Source organism: Protopterus annectens, chromosome 4.part0 (assembly GCF_019279795.1).
Source record: "Protopterus annectens isolate FY-2018-M chromosome 4.part0, PAN1.0, whole genome shotgun sequence".
Classification (NCBI taxonomy): Eukaryota; Metazoa; Chordata; order Ceratodontiformes; family Protopteridae; genus Protopterus; species Protopterus annectens.
The window spans coordinates 969,037,211-969,056,843 of NC_056733.1; the positions used below are offsets into that span (position 1 = coordinate 969,037,211).

A 19,633-nucleotide genomic window follows, 5' to 3' on the forward strand; every position below is an offset into this window, starting at 1 on the left:
GTTTGAGAGGGTGGGCACAGCCTCCATGCTCACCCTCCTGAAACAGAGGACTTGCACTAGTTGGGTTATGTCTCACACATGACGGACAACTGAATACCAAATGACCTCCTTTTGCAGAGCTGGAGTCTGGAAACAAGCTGACAGGTGACCCAAATTGCACTACAAGGACTTGTCTAAGCATGAGTTCAGTACTGTCTCCATCAGCATGAACACCTGGTATTCTCATGCCTCAGACAAGTAAGTCTGGAAATGGGAAGAGAAGGAAGCTCTCACTATGTATGAAACCACCTTGGCACGGAGGGCAGAGAATAAGAGAGCCTTCAGGAAGATCCGTGCCTGTAATACCAAATCAACATCTGCCTACTGCTGCTCAGAGTGTGGAAAGGAGTGTGACTGGACTGCACAGGCACAGAGGATGCTGCTCAAATCAAAGGGACACAAACTAATTATCCTTTGGGATTAAAGAATGCCAGCCTATTCAACATCCTCTGCACCAGATTAAGAATTATTACTAAATGCACAAAAGCAGGTACGAACAAGAAACAGATAGAATAATAAGATAAATACCATTTGCAACAAGAAACAGAACAATAAGATAAATACCATTTGTAACAAGAAACAGATATAGAACAATAAGATAAATACCATTTCTAACAAGAAACAGACAGAACAATAAGATAAATACCATTTGTAACAAGAAACAGATAGAACAATAAGATAAATACCATTTGTAACAAGAAACAAACATAGAACAATATGATAAATACCATTTGTAACAAGAAACAGATAGAACAATAAGATAAATACCATTTGTAACAAGAAACATATAGAACAATAAGATACATACCATTTGTAACAAGAAACAGACAGAACAATAAGATAAATACCATTTGTAACAAGAAACAGATACAATAATAAGGTAAATGCCATTTGTAACAAGAAACAGATATAGAACAATAAGATAAATACCATTTATAACAAGAAACAGATAGAACAATAAGATAAATACCATTTATAACAAAAAACAGATATAGAACAATAAGATAAATACCATTTAAGACACTAAGGATAATCACAAGGCTTTATTTAGTTATGTTAGGAACCTGGGTGGGAATTCCCAGATATGCTCAGAATTAGTCCAAAATGACAAAAAATACACCGAACCCACAGACATTGCCAACATCGTAGCTGACAGGTTCAGCGCAAACCCCCCCCCTCCCCACCAAAAGGGCTAATATCTATCCCAGCAGAGTGCTGCCCCCCTGACATCTCAGATGCTCAGGTAAGAGCTGCCCTTTCCAAAGCAAGAAACACAGCATCAATGGGACCAGACGGTGTCCCGGGCTGCGTCCTACATGAACTCCAAGAAGGGCAAAATCCAAACCTAAAACTACTGTTCAATCTCAGCCTTACTACAGGATATGTACCCAAAGAGTGGCGTACAGCAACAGTGGCCCCTCTCCACAAAGGTGGTGCCTCAACGGATCCTGGAAACTATCGCCCCATAAGTCTCACTAGCTTGGTCTGCAAAGCTATGGAAAGGATCATCATGGACCTTATAAATAAAGATATTGGGGACCTACAGACACTGGATCCTACCCAGTTCGACTTTGTTAAGGGCAGATCCTGCCTCTTAAACCTGGTCGATTTCTTTGAAACAGTCACCAAGGCCAGTGACAAGGGGAAGGTGGTCCACACAGCCTACCTGGACCTCGCAAAAGCCTTTGATACAATACCCCACTCGGACATTATAGATAAGCCCACCAGCTTAAATATAAACCCCTATGTCACTAGATGGGTTGCAAACTGGCTCAAGGACAGAACCCACATGGTTAGAATAGCTGGAGCCATGTCAGACTCCAAACCAGTTACAAGTGGCATCCCACAAGGCTCAGTCTTGGGACCTATCTTGTTCGGTATATATTTCTCGGAGGTACAGGCCAACATGGAAGGACTGTGGCTGACCAAGTTCGTAGATGACTGCAAACTAGGCACCATAATAGACTCTCCAGCCGACACAAGCATCCTCGAAAAGGGCCTCATAGAAACAGACAACTGGTGCCAGAGCCATGGCCTCAAGCTAAGCCAAAAGTGTATAGTCATCCCCTTTGGCAAAAACAAAGTGCCCACAAATTACCACATAGGTGGTAATCCATTAAGTACAGAAGAAGTCATTAGGGACCTGGGGACCCAAGTTGATAGCAATCTCTCATTTGACAACCATGTGGCCAAAGTGGTTAGAAAAACATTTTATATAGCCCACCTAATCATGAAGGGATTCACATCTAGATCAGCGGAGGTCATCGTGCCTCTTTACTCATCCCTCATCAGGCCCATAATTGAGTACAATGCCCCTTTTGGGATGTACCTTACCAGACACCTGCAGCAACTGGAAAGACCCCAAAAGTACCTCACCAAGAGGATCAAGGGGCTCAAACAGATGCCGTATGCTGCCCGGTTAAAGAAACTCCAGCTCTACTCAGTGGCATACCGCCTGCTCAGAGGCGATTTGTGCCTGACGTATAAAGCCATGTCCAACCCGGAATTAATGGACATGCTGCACCTCAGAAAATCCAAATCCCATCGAGCTACACGCTCGAGGGACTTAAACCTCAGCACTGAAATAAATAGGACATACTGGAGGGACAGATTCATAACCCAGAGGCTCCCTTCACTCTGGAATAAAATCCCAGTCCAGGGTAGGCAGAGTCCCTCATTGACTCTCTTCAAGAGGAATCTTGATGAGTGGATGGGAGATCGTAGGTTTATCCCAGGTATCACTTCTGTGTCACTGTTAGACACAGGCACAGTATACTAACCTTGAAAAAGGGCATAGCAAAATTAATTTAAAATGGGTGGCGAAAGCCATACACACTCTGGCTAGGCTTATAAATGCCCTAGGGCAGATAGCCTAGTATGAACCTATGAACCTATTTGTAACAAGAAACAGATAGAACAATAAGATAAATACCATTTGTAACAAGAAACAGATAGAACAATAAGATAAATACCATTTGTAACAAGAAACAGATAGAACAATAAGATAAATACCATTTGTAACAAGAAACAGATAGAACAATAAGATAAATACCATTTGTGACAAGAAATTCTGTATGTAATGCATATGCATATCTGAGTGTGTGTGTGTGTGTGTGTGTGTGTGTGTGTGTGTGTGTGTGTGTGTGTGTGTGTATGTGTGTGTGTTTGTGTGTCTGTTTATGACATTGTGTGTGTGTGTGTGTGTGTGTGTGTGTGTGTGTGTGTGTGTGCGTGTGTGCTCGCATGTGTATATGTATACCATTTTGTGTGTGTGTGTGTGTGTGTGTGTGAGTGTGTGTGTATATGTATGCCATTTTGTGTGTGTGTGTGTGTATGTATGCCATTGTGCATGTGTGTGTGTGTATGTGTATGCCATTTTGTGTGTGTGTGTGTGTGTGTGTGTGTGTGTGTGTGTGTGTGTGTGTGTGTGTATGTGTGCATTTGCATGTATAAGTATGCCATTGTGTGTGTGTGTGTGTGTGTGTGTGTGTGTGTGTGTGTGTGTGTGTGTGTGTATGTGTATGCCATTTTGTGTGTGTGTGTGTGAGCGCGTGTGTATATGTATGCCATTTTGTGTGTGTGTGTTTGTATGCCATTGTGTGCATGTCTGTGTGTGTGTGTGTGTTTGTGTGTGTGTATGTGTATGCCACTGTGTGTGTGTGTGTGTGTGTGTGTGTGTGTGTGTGTGTGTGTGTGTGCGCGCGTGTGCATGTATATGTATGCCATTGTGTGTGTGTGTATGCCACTGTGTGTGTGTGTGCATGTGTGTGCGTGTGTGTGTGTATGTGTATGCCATTGTGTGTGTGTGTGTGTGTGTGTGTGTGTGTGTATGCCATTTTGTGTGTGTGTGTGTGTGTGTGTGTGTGTGTGTGTGTGTGTGTGTGTGTGTGCTCACGTGCCATTTTGTGTGTGTGTGTGTGTGTGTGTGTGTGTGTGTGTGTGTGTGTGTGTGTGTGAGTGAGTGCATGTGCATATGTATGCCATTTTGTGTGCATGTGTGTGTATGTATGCCATTGTGTGCATGTGTGTGTGTGTGTGTATGCCATTGTGTGTGTATGTGTATGTGTGTATGTGTGTGTGTGTGTGTGTGTGTGTGTGTGTGTGTGTGTGTGTGTATATGTATGCCATTGTGTGGTGTGTGCACTTGTATACATGCGAACACACACACGTTTATATATATATATATATATATATATATATATATATATATATATATAAACAACAAACACAATGCTAAGCAGATGTTATATTCCAAGAGCTCAGAAAGGACAGAAACCACAAGTATATTATAAAATGTTACAACACTTTGTTTAGTACAAAACAAGAAAATTAAGTGCTTTTATCTTTAAGGGACTCGGACTTCATCAGAACGATTTAAAACTACAAAAGCAAATCAGTTTAAATAAAATGTAGATCACATGCGTAGTCAGGTGATTTTGCACATTCGTAACAAATGAAGTTTAAACTCATATAAATATTGTAGTTAAAAGTTCAACATTTAATATAAAAAGGGAAATGATCAGAATACCAACATTTGTTGTCACGCTCTAGTGATACGTTATTCTGCACATAGTGCACCTATAAGAGACATTTCATATCGACTCTAGAAAGGTTTTGAACATCTTGGATTAACTAAGGAAGGCGTGGGGACAAAACATCCACTGCTTTTAAAAGAAAGGCTAACATTAAAATTAGGCTGGAGGATCCTTATAAAGCACAGGTTGACACTAGTAAATAAGTACAAAACGTGTGTGTGTGTCATACACAATGTCAGTATATTAATGTCCTAGGGAAGGGATTTATTAGACCTAAATTATCAGTTTGGACAATCACAGGTCGATCTAATTGGATCACATCATCTGCAGCCTGTTGTGATTCCTGTGACTCATTTTATGTTGGAAAAACCGAGAACCCTCTTAACAAGAGGATTTACCAACATATATTTATAGTAGAAGAAACAGGATGACAAACGTGCTTTGGTCATACATTCTATGATATGCAATTTATTGTGTAACTTTTTATTTTTAATTTTGTAACAAGTAGAAATGCAAATTAGTGGGAAAAATTAAAAATATATATCTTAAAAGCAGGGAGTTGCTTTGGTAAATTAATGCAAATGCCACAGTCCTCCAGGACTTAATGACAGTAGATCTATTTCCAGTGTTCTTAAAAACAGAGTGGCAAAATTGTAAGAGCATCATAAACTGTTTTATTGTGTGTCAAATGTATTAATTAGTGGGGTTTTAGGTGTAAAGGTGACCTTTTAATTTTAATTATATTTATATGAATTTAAACTTCATGTTTTATGAACGCATCTATTTATCTATATCTATACTGGCTTCCCTACATCGGCTCAAGGTGAAATTGATTGAGTATCAGTAGCACAAAGCAAAAAAAAGATGAAAGGCATAACGCTCTGTGGTGTTTCCAAAATGGAAACAAAATGATTGCAAGGGAGGTGTCTAAGTGTGCAGTGGTAATGGCTCACTTGTTTGGGGATATTTCATCCTTCTTCAAGTTAGTATAGCTAGAACAAAAAGTAACGCTGCTGTCTAAAGGTCCAGACTTTGAGAACATAAAACGAAATATGCAGAAAAAATACAAAGCTGGACCACCACGATGAAATAATGAGCTTTTAATCCAATAAAAGAGTTGATAAGCGCTTTCACGTACACACTGAGTATGCTTCTTCAGATCTCTAAACACAGTGAAAACCTCTCATCTTAAATAGTAATCACAAAATCATTCATAAACTAATTACTCAAACAATTTATCAATTAGTTAATTAAATCAATTAAATCCTCCGAAGAGTAACTCACATTTCTAGCTGAAAGCATCATTTTACAAGCAATACATCCTTGCTAAAACATCTTAACTAATATATAAAATTAAGAAATATAAAAACTTATAACCTAAAGCTTAACTGATCACTATAACAATAAATTCATATTAATTGCTGAATTAATAAATATGTTAGTGAATTTATCTAAAAAATATATGTATATAAAAAATAATAATAACTTTTACATATAATGTCAATTTCATTAAAAACATAACAACATGTTAAAGAATAAGATGAAATAAAATATAAATATAGTGTGTACAACTTCATTTCAAGGGGCGTGAGTCAAGTATTGGTTTAATGCTTATATACTGATTAAGGCCTGGAAACTGATGTGCTTGCATTCTAAATATCCATTGCAGCTCTATAGTTTCCAGCCTATTTATAGGACTTCCTCCTCTCTCAGTAACATTCACTAATTGTAGCACTCGGAACACAAACGAATGTCCCTTATATATAGTAGCATGTTTCGCTAATGCATTCAACTGGTTTTTCTTTCTTATATCATAAATATGATTATAGATCCTATCTCTAAGCCTTCGTGAAGTCATACCTACATAGAAGGCTTGACATTGTTTACAATTTGCTAAGTAAATGAGATTCGAATCATTACAGGAAGCATAAAATCTACGTTTGAAACTGAATTCCATATTTGGATGTTGAAAAACTTTATTTTCACTAGTAAGGTGGCAGAAATTACAGGAGCCACATGGAAAAGTTCCAAAAGGCTTCCATTCTCCCAAAGAATGTGTTCGTTTAATTAATGTACTATGATCAGTGCAAAGAATTCTCTTTAGATTTTTGCTATTCCTATATGTGAATCTTGGCTGTGTGCCTAAAATTTTACTAATATTTTGTTCAAGACCGAATATATGCCAATGTCTACGTATAATACCTGTGATTATACTGTTATCATTGGTATATCTGGTAATGAAAGTAACTTCATTTCTAGAAACATCTCTCTTTTTATTTTTATAGTGGTGCCCACATTGTTTATCAGCCACATGTGGATCATTATTATTTGTGGTATCACTACATATCAAGCTTGTTTCTTCTAACACCTTCTCCCTAATATTTCTTACAGTGGTGGTCTTATATCCCCTATCTGTAAAGAGATCTTGTAATATATCCACTTGTTCTTTAAGCTGAATGGGTTCTTTACTCCTTATCCTAGTGAACTGACTTTTTACCACATTCGGGAATATATGGCGAGGATGCATACTACCATATTCCAATATTGTGTTCTTCCAACATTGCTTCCTGAGTTAGTGCGACCATGGAGTTGGCATATATGTATGTTTCAGGTTGGGTACTATAAATCATCATCATCATCATCATCATCATCCCCTTTTTCCCATTTACATGGGGTCGGGGTATCATATTAACTGTCGCCAACTCTCTCGATTCAGTGCCACTCTCCTGCCTTCTTCAACACTCATGCCTGACTGTCGCAGATCTTCTTTCCCACAATCCATCCACCTCTTTGCTGGACGCCCTCGCTTTCTCTTACCTTCTTCCTGTCTGTCCCAAATCTCCCTCACCATATTGTCTTCTGCTTTTCTACACATGCTCCCAAACCATCGTAATCTGTTTTCTTTGATCTTTTCTGCAATTGGAGCTACTTTGGCTTCTGCTCTTATGTCCTCATTTGTTCGCCTGTCCCGCAGTGTGCATCCTACCACCTTTATCAGGCGCTTCATTTCCATCACCTCTAGCTTCTTCAACTGTTCTGCCTTTACTGCCCAGGTTTCTGTACCATACAGTAGTACTGGTCACACCACTGTCTTGTACACCTTACTTTTCAGCTTCTTTGGCATTCTTCTGTCATATACTACACCTGATACTCTATGCCAGTTGGCTGCAGCCCCTCTGATTCTAGCTTTGACATCTTCATTCAGACTACCCTTCTCCTCAACCACCCTTCCCAGATACTTGAAGCTGTTTACCTGTTCCACTATCTTCCCTTCTATCTCTATTCTCAGCTTCTTCTGATTTCCCCAATCTGCTGCCATTACCACTGTCTTATCTGTGGTTAGTTTCATCCCATGTGCCTTCAGATTTGCATTCCATTCTCCTATCCTTTGCTGAAGTTCTAGATCAGAGTCTGCCTGTACTGCCACATCGTCTACATACAGCAGCTTTGTTGCTCTGACCCCTCCAACCTGTTTGCTGATGTAGTCCATTACCAGTATGAACAGCAGTGGGCTCAGAGCTGAACCCTGGTGTACACCCACTCCCACTGGGAACCCATCAGTGAGGCCAAACACTGTTTGTACTTGAGTCACTGGGTCCTTGTACATAGCCTGTACTAATTCTACCAATGTTTCTGGAACTTCAAACCACCGCAGTACTGCCCAGATCAGCTTTCTTGGAACCTTGTCATATGCTTTTCTCCAAGTCTAGGAAAGCCCAGTTTGACTCTCTCCTCTTCTCTAGTTTCTTCTCAAGTATCTGTCTCAATGCAAACATCGGGTCAATTGTGCTGCATCCTGATCTGAATCCGAACTGTTCATCTCCCATCTTACATTCTACTATTCTGTGTATCCGTTTATCAATCACCCTCTCCAGAACTTTCATGCAATGTGGTAGGAGTTTGATGCTTCTGTACTGTCCACAGTTGTGGATGTCCCCTTTGTTCTTGTACACTGGCATGAGTATGCTTATTCTCCAGTCATCTGGGATACGCCTTTCTCTCCACACTGCAGTTAGTACCCTCCTCACCCAGCATCTTTATCACATCTGCTGTGACCTCATCTGAGCCTGCTGCTTTCCCTGACTTCATTTTCCTTAGTGCTGCTCTTACTTCTTCTAAGCTGGGCTCCTCTTCTACTCTCATTGTAGGCTGTTTCTGGGGCAGTACCGCTTCTGTGGGGTTTTCTTCATTCAGAAGCTGCTGGAAATACTCCTTCCATCTGCCTTTGATGTCCTGTGGGCTGGTAAGCAGGTTGTTGCTGGAATCCCTTATGAAGGGTGTCTGACTATCTTCTTTATCTTTCTGTCTTTGCCTTGTGACCTGATATAGTTTCTTTGTGCCCCTTACTGAGTCACTTTCCAGAAGTTGGTAGAGTGCCTCCGATGTCCTATTCTTTGCTATTGCAACTTCTTTCTTAGTTTCTTTGTTAGCCAACCAGTAGTCCTTCCTAGCTTGGTCAGTCTTTTCAGCCTCCCACTTCTTCCTGCACTCCTTCTTTCTTTTGATTACTTCCTGCACTTCTGCATTCCACCACCAGCTTTCCTTATGTACCTTATTTCCATACCTGGCTCGGCCACATATCTTTTCTGTAGTCCTAACACATGCTGTTTTTAGGTGCTGCTACTCTTCTTCAACTCCACCTATTTCCTCCTCTTCTTGGGGTGCTAGAGCCCTGAGTAATTCCTTGAACTGCTGTACTTTCTCTCCAGTCAACTTCCAGGTCTTCAGCCTGGTCTCTGTTGACCTTAGAGCCTTCTCTGACCACTGCTTGCAGCTGATTGTGGCAACTAATGGTTTATGCTGTGAACCAACTGTTTCACTGGGGATGACTTTGCAATCATGGATTCTACCCCAGTGCCTTTTCTTTACTAGGAGGAAGTCTACCTGAGTTGCATGTTGGCTACTCTTGTATGTGATCTTGTGACTGTCTCTCTTTCTGAGTACTTGGGTTGGGTACTATAAATGTATACTAAAATACATACGTATGTATTTTCAGTATTGCCAAGAAGCATACATAATTGCCAGATGGCATCTAGCCCTGTTTTTCCATTGCTTAGAAAATAAGTTATGTTTACCAATATTATAATCCAACTAGAAATGTGAGACTGACCACAAGGTGATGAAAGTGCCCTAGCAACTGAGGTGGGGTAACAAACAGATTAGCTGGTGGCATCGAGACCTAGATAGTGAGGCCAATGGAGTAGATAAATGACTGCATTCAACTAATAAAAAAAACAAATGTTAAATACTGATATGTTTACCAAAATATGTGTAACACTGTCTGGTACTAATTAAACTGATTATATAAATAATCTTTATCCATGCCTTGAGAGTTAGATCATAAGTGCGTGTGTGTGTGCTTGTGTGCACGTGCATGTGTGTGTGTGTGTGTGTGTGTGTGTGTGTGTGTGTGTGTGTGTGTGTTTGTGTGTGTGTGTGCAAATAGTATAGTATATTTGAGTTTTTTTTACCCTGCTTTCATTATATACACTGTCAACTGTCTTGGTACTGATGTATTAAACCCCAAGGCTATTGCTGCATATTGTTAACATAATGAGCTCATACTCAGGAAGACCTGTCACATCCTTGTCTTGAGTCACAGAAGAAGAAGAGTAGGTCTATCTAGGAGTGCCCCTATGGAACTTCCTGCATTTTAACAACTGGTACAGGCCTTTTACTCCCTCATGCTGACTTCATACCACCGTTATAAGTCTATGTAAAGAAGAAAAGCAAGTTGTTAACATGTTTCACTGTTAAGTCGAATGGGTAGAACTCTGGTTTAGCTTAGCCGGATACATTGTGTCAATGTTCTCTGTTATTACTGTGACTATCAGGGGCAGAACTGATATTCTTTTTAAATATAATGAAATCTATACTCTCCGACATAAACCCACAATAGACACAACTGAGATTATCTGCTAAATTGACACCTGACACTTTCCACATGCATTGTTACGGTTTTGCAATCTCCTGTAGTGTGAAATTTGCATATGGACTTCTCTTACAGTTCTGTAGGTAAATACATACCATCCATGCAGCCCGATTGCACTTTGCAACTAAATTCCAGCTTAGCATGCTCTTCAAAGATGAAAAAATAAATAAAAAGGTTGCATGAAACTCAATGCCTGTTCTTCTTCTGAAGATAAAATGTATTCATTATAGAATTTAATGCTTTTCCTTAAAAAAACTTCTTGCATGTTACAGTGGAAAACATTCCAATAGACTTAAGCCCCATATGCTTCCTATTAGGAAAACAGATGACTGATACCAGGAGCACTTCAGCTAGGAGGTAAACATTACTTGTTCAGCGCGTTTATCTTAGAGATTGAATACTAACCTTCGTGGTGTTCGTAAGGCAGCCAATGATGTTTGGCATTCTGATATTCAAAGTATGGATCCCACTGTCGGCATTGCTGCTCCCTGAAATCGTCGCTATGCTTCAGGCATTCCTGAGTGTTACAGAGCTGGAATTCATAGCTGGGACCGAAGCAACTGCGGCCACCATTGGCTGGACTGCAGATGGGAACACAAAGAGAAGAATGGAGCTGAGACGCTACAAAGACTTATTTGCAGATAACTACTAACATTCAATAGTCATGGTCCACACTGTTCTGACATTCATTAGTCATGGTCCACACTGTTCTGACATTCATTAGTCATGGTCCACACTGTTCTGACATTCATTAGTCATGGTCCACACTGTTCTGACATTCATTAGTCATGGTCCACACTGTTCTGACATTCATTAGTCATGGTCCACACTATGTTCTGACATTCATTAGTCATGGTCCACACTGTTCTGACATTCATTAGTCATGGTCCACACTGTTCTGACATTCATTAGTCATGGTCCACACTGATCTGACATTCATTAGTCATGGTCCACACTGTTCTGACATTCATTAGTCATGGTCCACACTATGTTCTGACATTCATTAGTAATGGTCCACACTGTGTTCTGACATTCATTAGTCATGGTCCACACTGTGTTCTGACATTCATTAGTCATGGTCCACACTGTGTTCTGACATTCATTAGTCATGGTCCACACTATGTTCTGACATTCATTAGTCATGGTCCACACTATGTTCTGATATTCATTAGTCATGGTCCACACTATGTTCTGACATTCATTAGTCATGGTCCACACTGTTCTGACATTCATTAGTCATGGTCCACACTGTTCTGACATTCATTAGTCATGGTCCACACTATGTTCTGACATTCATTAGTCATGGTCCACACTATGTTCTGACATTCATTAGTCATGGTCCACACTATGTTCTGACATTCATTAGTTATGGTCCACACTGTTCTGACATTCATTAGTCATGGTCCACACTGTTCTGACATTCATTAGTCATGGTCCACACTATGTTCTGACATTCATTAGTCATGGTCCACACTATGTTCTGACATTCATTAGTCATGGTCCACACTATGTTCTGACATTCATTAGTTATGGTCCACACTGTTCTGACATTCATTAGTCATGGTCCACACTGTTCTGACATTCATTAGTCATGGTCCACACTATGTTCTGACATTCACTAGTCATGGTCCACACTATGTTCTGACATTCATTAGTCATGGTCCACACTATGTTCTGACATTCATTAGTAATGGTCCACACTGTTCTGACATTCATTAGTCATGGTCCACACTATGTTCTGACATTCATTAGTCATGGTCCACACTATGTTCTGACATTCATTAGTCATGGTCCACACTATGTTCTGACATTCATTAGTCATGGTCCACACTATGTTCTGACATTCATTAGTCATGGTCCACACTATGTTTGACATTCATTAGTCATAGTCCACACTATGTTCTGGCATTCATTAGTCATGGTCCACACTATGTTCTGACATTCATTAGTCATGGCCCACACTATGTCCTGACATTCATTAGTCATGGTCCACATTGTTCTGACATTCATTAGTTATGATCCACACTATGTTCTGACATTCATTAGTCATGGTCCACACTATGTTCTGACACTCATTAGTCATGGTCCACACTATGTTCTGACATTCATTAGTCATGGTCCACACTGTTCTGACATTCATTAGTCATGGTCCACACTATGTTCTGACATTAATTAGTCATGGTCCACACTATGTTCTGACATTCATTAGTTATGGTCCACACTATGTTATGGCATTCATTAGTCATGATCCACACTATGTTCTGACATTCATTAGTCATGGTCCACACTATATTCTGACATTCATTAGTCATGGTCCACACTATGTTCTGACATTCATTAGTCATGGTCCACACTGTTCTGATGTTCATTAGTCATGATCCACACTATGTTCTGACATTCATTAGTCATGGTCCACACTATGTTCTGACATTCATTAGTCATGATCCACACTATGTTCTGACATTCATTAGTCATGGTCCACAATATGTTCTGACATTCATTAGTCATGGTCCACACTATGTTCTGACATTCATTAGTAATGGTCCACACTGTGTTCTGACATTCATTAGTCATGGTCCCCACTGTGTTCTGACATTCATTAGTCATGGTCCACACCATGTTCTGACATTCATTAGTCATGATCCACACTATGTTCTGACATTCATTAGTCATGGTCCACACTGTTCTGACATTCATTAGTCATGATCCACACTATGTTCTGACATTCATTAGTCATGGTCCACACTATGTTCTGACATTCATTAGTCATGGTCCACACTGTTCTGACATTCATTAGTCATGGTCCACACTATGTCCTGACATTCATTAGTCATGGTCCGCACTATGTTCTGACATTCATTAGTCATGGCCCACACTATGTCCTGACATTCATTAGTTATGGTCCACACTGTTCTGACATTCATTAGTCATGGTCCACACTATGTTCTGACATTCATTAGTCATGGTCCACACTATGTTCTGACATTCATTAGTCATGGTCCACACTATGCTTGACATTCATTAGTCATAGTCCACACTATGTTCTGGCATTCATTAGTCATGGTCCACACTATGTTCTCACATTCATTAGTCATGGTCCACACTATGTCCTGACATTCATTAGTCATGGTCCACATTGTTCTGACATTCATTAATTATGATCCACACTATGTTCTGACATCCATTAGTCATGGTCCACACTATGTTCTGACATTCATTAGTCATGGTCCACACTATGTCCTGACATTCATTAGTCATGGTCCACATTGTTCTGACATTCATTAATTATGATCCACACTATGTTCTGACATTAATTAGACATGGTCCACACTATGTTCTGACATTCATTAGTTATGGTCCACACTATGTTATGACATTCATTAGTCATGATCCACACTATGTTCTGACATTCATTAGTCATGGTCCACACTATGTTCTGACATTCATTAGTCATGGTCCACACTATGTTCTGGCATTCATTAGTCATGGTCCACACTGTTCTGACGTTCATTAGTCATGATCCACACTATGTTCTGACATTCATTAGTCATGGTCCACACTAGTTTCTGACATTCATTAGTCATGATCCACACTATGTTCTGACATTCATTAGTCATGGTCCACACTATGTTCTGACATTCATTAGTCATGGTCCACACTATGTTCTGACATTCATTAGTAATGGTCAACACTGTGTTCTGACATTCATTAGTCATGGTCCCCACTCTGTTCTGACATTCATTAGTCATGGTCCACACTATGTTCTGACATTCATTAGTCATGGTCCACACTGTTCTGACATTCATTAGTCATGATCCACACTATGTTCTGACATTCATTAGTCATGGTCCACACTATGTTCTGACATTCATTAGTCATGGTCCACACTGTTCTGGCATTCATTAGTCATGGTCCACACTATGTCCTGACATTCATTAGTCATGGTCCGCACTATGTTCTGACATTCATTAGTCATGGCCCGCACTATGTTCTGACATTCATTAGTCATGGCCCACACTATGTCCTGACATTCAATAGTCATGGTCCACACTGTTCTGACATTCGTTAGTCATGGTCCACACTATGTTCTGACATTCATTAGTCATGGTCCACACTATGTTCTGACATTCATTAGTCATGGTCCATACTGTGTTCTGACATTCATTAGTCATGGTCCACACTATGTTCTGACATTCATTAGTCATGGTCCACACTGTTCTGACATTCATTAGTCATGGTTCACACTGTTCTGACATTCATTAGTCATGATCCACACTATGTTCTGACATTCATTAGTCATGGTCCACACTATGTTCCACACTATGTTCTGACATTCATTAGTCATGGTCCACACTATGTTCTGACATTCATTAGTCATGGTCCACACTATGTTTGACATTCATTAGTCATAGTCCACACTACGTTCTGGCATTCATTAGTCATGGTCTACACTGTTCTGACATTCATTAGTCATGGCCCACACTGTTCTGACATACATTAGTCATGGTCCACACTGTTCTGACATTCATTAGTCATGGTCCACACTGTTCTGACATTCATTAGTCATGGTCCACACTATGTTCTGACATTCATTAGTCATGGTCCGCACTGTTCTGACATTCATTAGTCATGGTCCACACTGTTCTGACATTCATTAGTCATGATCCACACTATGTTCTGACATTCATTAGTCATGGTCCACACTATGATCCACACTATGTTCTGACATTCATTAGTCATGGTCCACACTATGTTCTGCTATTCATTAGTCATGGTCCACACTATGTTTGACATTCATTAGTCATAGTCCACACTATGTTCTGGCATTCATTAGTCATGGTCCACACTGTTCTGACATTCATTAGTCATGGCCCACACTGTTCTGACATACATTAATCATGGTCCACACTGTTCTGACATTCATTAGTCATGGTCCACACTGTTCTGACATTCATTAGTCATGGTCCACACTATGTTCTGACATTCATTAGTCATGGTCCACACTATGTTCTGATATTCATTAGTAATGGTCCACACTGTGCTCTGACATTCATTAGTCATGGTCACCACTGTGTTCTGACATTCATTAGTCATGGTCCACACTGTGTTCTGAAATTCATTAGTCATGGTCCACACTATGTTCTGACATTCATTAGTCATGGTCCACACTATGTTCTGACATTCATTAGTCATGGTCCACACTATGTTCTGACATTCATTACTCATGGTCCACACTGTTCTGACATTCATTAGTCATGTTCCACACTGTTCTGACATTCATTAGTCATGGTCCACACTGTTCTGAAATTCATTAGTCATGGTCCACACTATGTTCTGACATTCATTAGTCATGGTCCACACTATGTTCTGACATTCATTAGTCATGGTCCACACTATGTTCTGACATTCATTAGTCATGGTCCACACTATGTTCTGACATTCATTAGTTATGGTTCACACTGTTCTGACATTCATTAGTCATGGTCCACACTGTTCTGACATTCATTAGTCATGGTCCACACTATGTTCTGACATTCATTAGTCATGGTCCACACTATGTTCTGACATTCATTAGTCATGGTCCACACTATGTTCTGACATTCATTAGTCATGGTCCACACTATGTTCTGACATTCATTAGTTATGGTCCACACTGTTCTGACATTCATTAGTCATGGTCCACACTGTTCTGACATTCATTAGTCATGGTCCACACTATGTTCTGACATTCATTAGTCATGGTCCACACTATGTTCTGACATTCATTAGTCATGGTCCACACTATGTTCTGACATTCGTTAGTCATGGTCCACACTATGTTCTGACATTCATTAGCAATGGTCCACACTATGTTCTGACATTCATTAGTGATGGTCCACACTGTTCTGACATTCATTAGTCATGGTCCACACTATGTTCTGACATTCATTAGTCATGGTCCACACTATGTTCTGACATTCATTAGTCATGGTTCACACTATGTTCTGACATTCATTAGTCATGGTCCACACTATGTTCTGACATTCATTAGTCATGGTCCACACTATGTTTGACATTCATTAGTCATAGTCCACACTATGTTCTGGCATTCATTAGTCATGGTCCACACTATGTTCTGACATTCATTAGTCATGGTCCACACTATGTCCTGACATTCATTAGTCATGGTCCACATTGTTCTGACATTCATTAGTTATGATCCACACTATGTTCTGACATTCATTAGTCATGGTCCACACTATGTTCTGACATTCATTAGTCATGGTCCACACTATGTTTGACATTCATTAGTCATAGTCCACACTATGTTCTGACATTCATTAGTCATGATCCACACTATGTTCTGACATTCATTAGTCATGGTCCACACTATGTTCTGACATTCATTAGTCATGGTCCACACTATGTTCTGACATTCATTAGTAATGGTCCACACTGTGTTCTGACATTCATTAGTCATGGTCCCCACTGTGTTCTGACATTCATTAGTCATGGTCCACACTATATTCTGACATTCATTAGTCATGGTCCACACTGTTCTGACATTCATTAGTCATGATCCACACTATGTTCTGACATTCATTAGTCATGGTCCACACTATGTTCTGACATTCATTAGTCATGGTCCACACTGTTCTGACATTCATTAGTCATGGTCCACACTATGTCCTGACATTCATTAGTCATGGTCCGCACTATGTTCTGACATTCATTAGTCATGGCCCACACTATGTCCTGACATTCATTAGTCATGGTCCACACTGTTCTGACATTCGTTAGTCATGGTCCACACTATGTTCTGACATTCATTAGTCATGGTCCACACTATGTTCTGACATTCATTAGTCATGGTCCATACTGTGTTCTGACATTCATTAGTCATGGTCCACACTATGTTCTGACATTCATTAGTCATGGTCCGCACTGTTCTGACATTCATTAGTCATGGTCCACACTGTTCTGACATTCATTATTCATAATCCACACTGTGTTCTGACATTCATTAGTCATGGTCCACACTATGTTCCACACTATGTTCTGACATTCATTAGTCATGGTCCACACTATGTTCTGACATTCATTAGTCATGTTCCACACTATGTTCTGACATTCATTAGTCATGGTCCACACTGTTCAGACATTCATTAGTCATGATATACACTATGTTCTGACATTCATTAGTCATGGTCCACACTATGTCCTAACATTCATTAGTCATGGTCCACACTATGTCCTGACATTCATTAGTCATGGTCCACACTATGTCCTGACATTCATTAGTCATGGTCCACACTATGTCCTGATATTCATTAGTCATGGTCCACACTATGTTCTGACATTCATTAGTCATGGTCCACACTATGTTCTGACATTCATTAGCCATGGTCCACACTATGTTCTGTTAAACAGTAAGACATCACAGGGTGTGAGATACTACGGGGCTGACCCTCACCTCATGAAGCAATGTCATGTAGTAACACACAATTACTTAATCATATGACAAGTGGATAAACTGCTCCCTGCATTGCCTTATGGGATTGTACAATGAACTGCCATTTGAACCTCATTTTATTATTTGCTACAAAAGTGACATTCATTGGCTGCAGTTTGTTACGTAGTATGATATGATCATACAAAACACTTTAACAAGGTTACAAGATTTCACAGCTTCTTTGTACAAGGCAGATATTATTCATTATTTGAAAGAAACAAACTGGAGCTTTTTTGAAGTCAGGAATTCCGAATGTCTATTACCTTTTCTATAATGTGCAAAAACATTTTCAGGAATGACATTAGTCAAGGTGACCCAATCACCCAGAGCCATTTTAAGCCACTGGGTGGTTACCAAGCCAAGACACACAGTCTGTGATCCATGTTCTCCTACCAAGAGGATACTGTGTGCTGCAGCTGATGCCCAAACCAGTTGGACTATTCAATTCTTCTCCCCTACAGGTACCATCTGGAGTTTGTGCTGCTGCCCACAACTCTATTCTTGGTTGAATTTGAGGTAGAAACATCCAGCATGTTTATTATAGGTGGGAGAAACCCCACAAAGACACAGTAAGAACATGCAAACTTCACACAGGCACTCACAAGAGGTCAGGCTTGAACCTTGAACCTAGTGTATTGGAGATGAGTATCTTAGCCGTTATGACAACTGACAAATACTAACTACAAACAGCTACACTTAATATATCTTAATTGACAGGTTGTAGCTTGGAAGTGACCCTCCTAGATATGGGCAGTCATTGCTAACTAAGATCTCGAGTTTAGGCAAGCTCCTTTATATTGGGTTTCTCTAGTATTGTACTGGGTAAACATGGCTAGGGTTATAAAGACCTTTGGGTCACTAGCCCAGTAACCACCTACAAACCTAAGTGGGTGACAGGATGGCAAAGATATAGCTATGTCAAGAATCTCAATGGCAACACCCAGATCTGCTCTGAGTTACAGCACAACGGCACAAAAATTACAGAACCAATTGATATTGCCAACATCCTAGCAGATAGGTTCAGTGCTAACTTTACCCCCCCCCCCCCTCACTCCCTAAAGGGCCTATATCTATACAGGAATAATGCAGAGTCTCTGTAATCAAATCTATGCAGGTAAAAGCTGCACTCTCTAAAACCAAAAACACAGCATCCATGGGACTGGACAACATCCCAGGTTGCATTTTACACGAACTTCAGAACGAACTGGCTCCCCATCTAAGCACCATGTTCAATCATAGTCTCACATCAGGCTTTGTGCCCACTGAATGGTGCACAGCAGCAGTTATCCGACTCCACAGAGGGGGAGTCACCACTGATCCTGGGAACTATCACCCTATTAGCCTGACGAGCCTGGTCTGCAAGGCCATTGAATGTATCATCATGGAACTCATAAACAAAGACATTGGTAACCTTCAAACTCTGGACCCCACCCAGTTCGGGTTTGTGAAAGGCAGCTCATGCCTTCTGAACCTGATCGACTTCTTTGAGGCAGTCACCAAAGCTGTAGCCGAGGGTAAGGTGGTTCACACAGCTTATCTTGACCTCGCCAAGGCTTTTGACACCATCCCCCATTCTGGAATTATAGCTAAACTCACTAAACTAGGTATAAATCCGTATGTCACAAGATGGGTTGC

At 40.2% G+C, this 19,633-nt stretch overlaps 1 protein-coding gene across 1 annotated transcript in view; it reads right to left on the minus strand.

The window, feature by feature from the left end:
• Positions 1-19,633, minus strand: part of LOC122799703 (A disintegrin and metalloproteinase with thrombospondin motifs 2-like) — a 2,689,413-nt gene that overhangs the window by 358,128 nt on the left and 2,311,652 nt on the right. Inside the window, exon 12 of the mRNA XM_044068936.1 lies at positions 10,912-11,087. Coding sequence (XP_043924871.1) covers positions 10,912-11,087 — 176 coding nt within the window. The remainder of the gene's footprint in view (positions 1-10,911; positions 11,088-19,633) is intronic.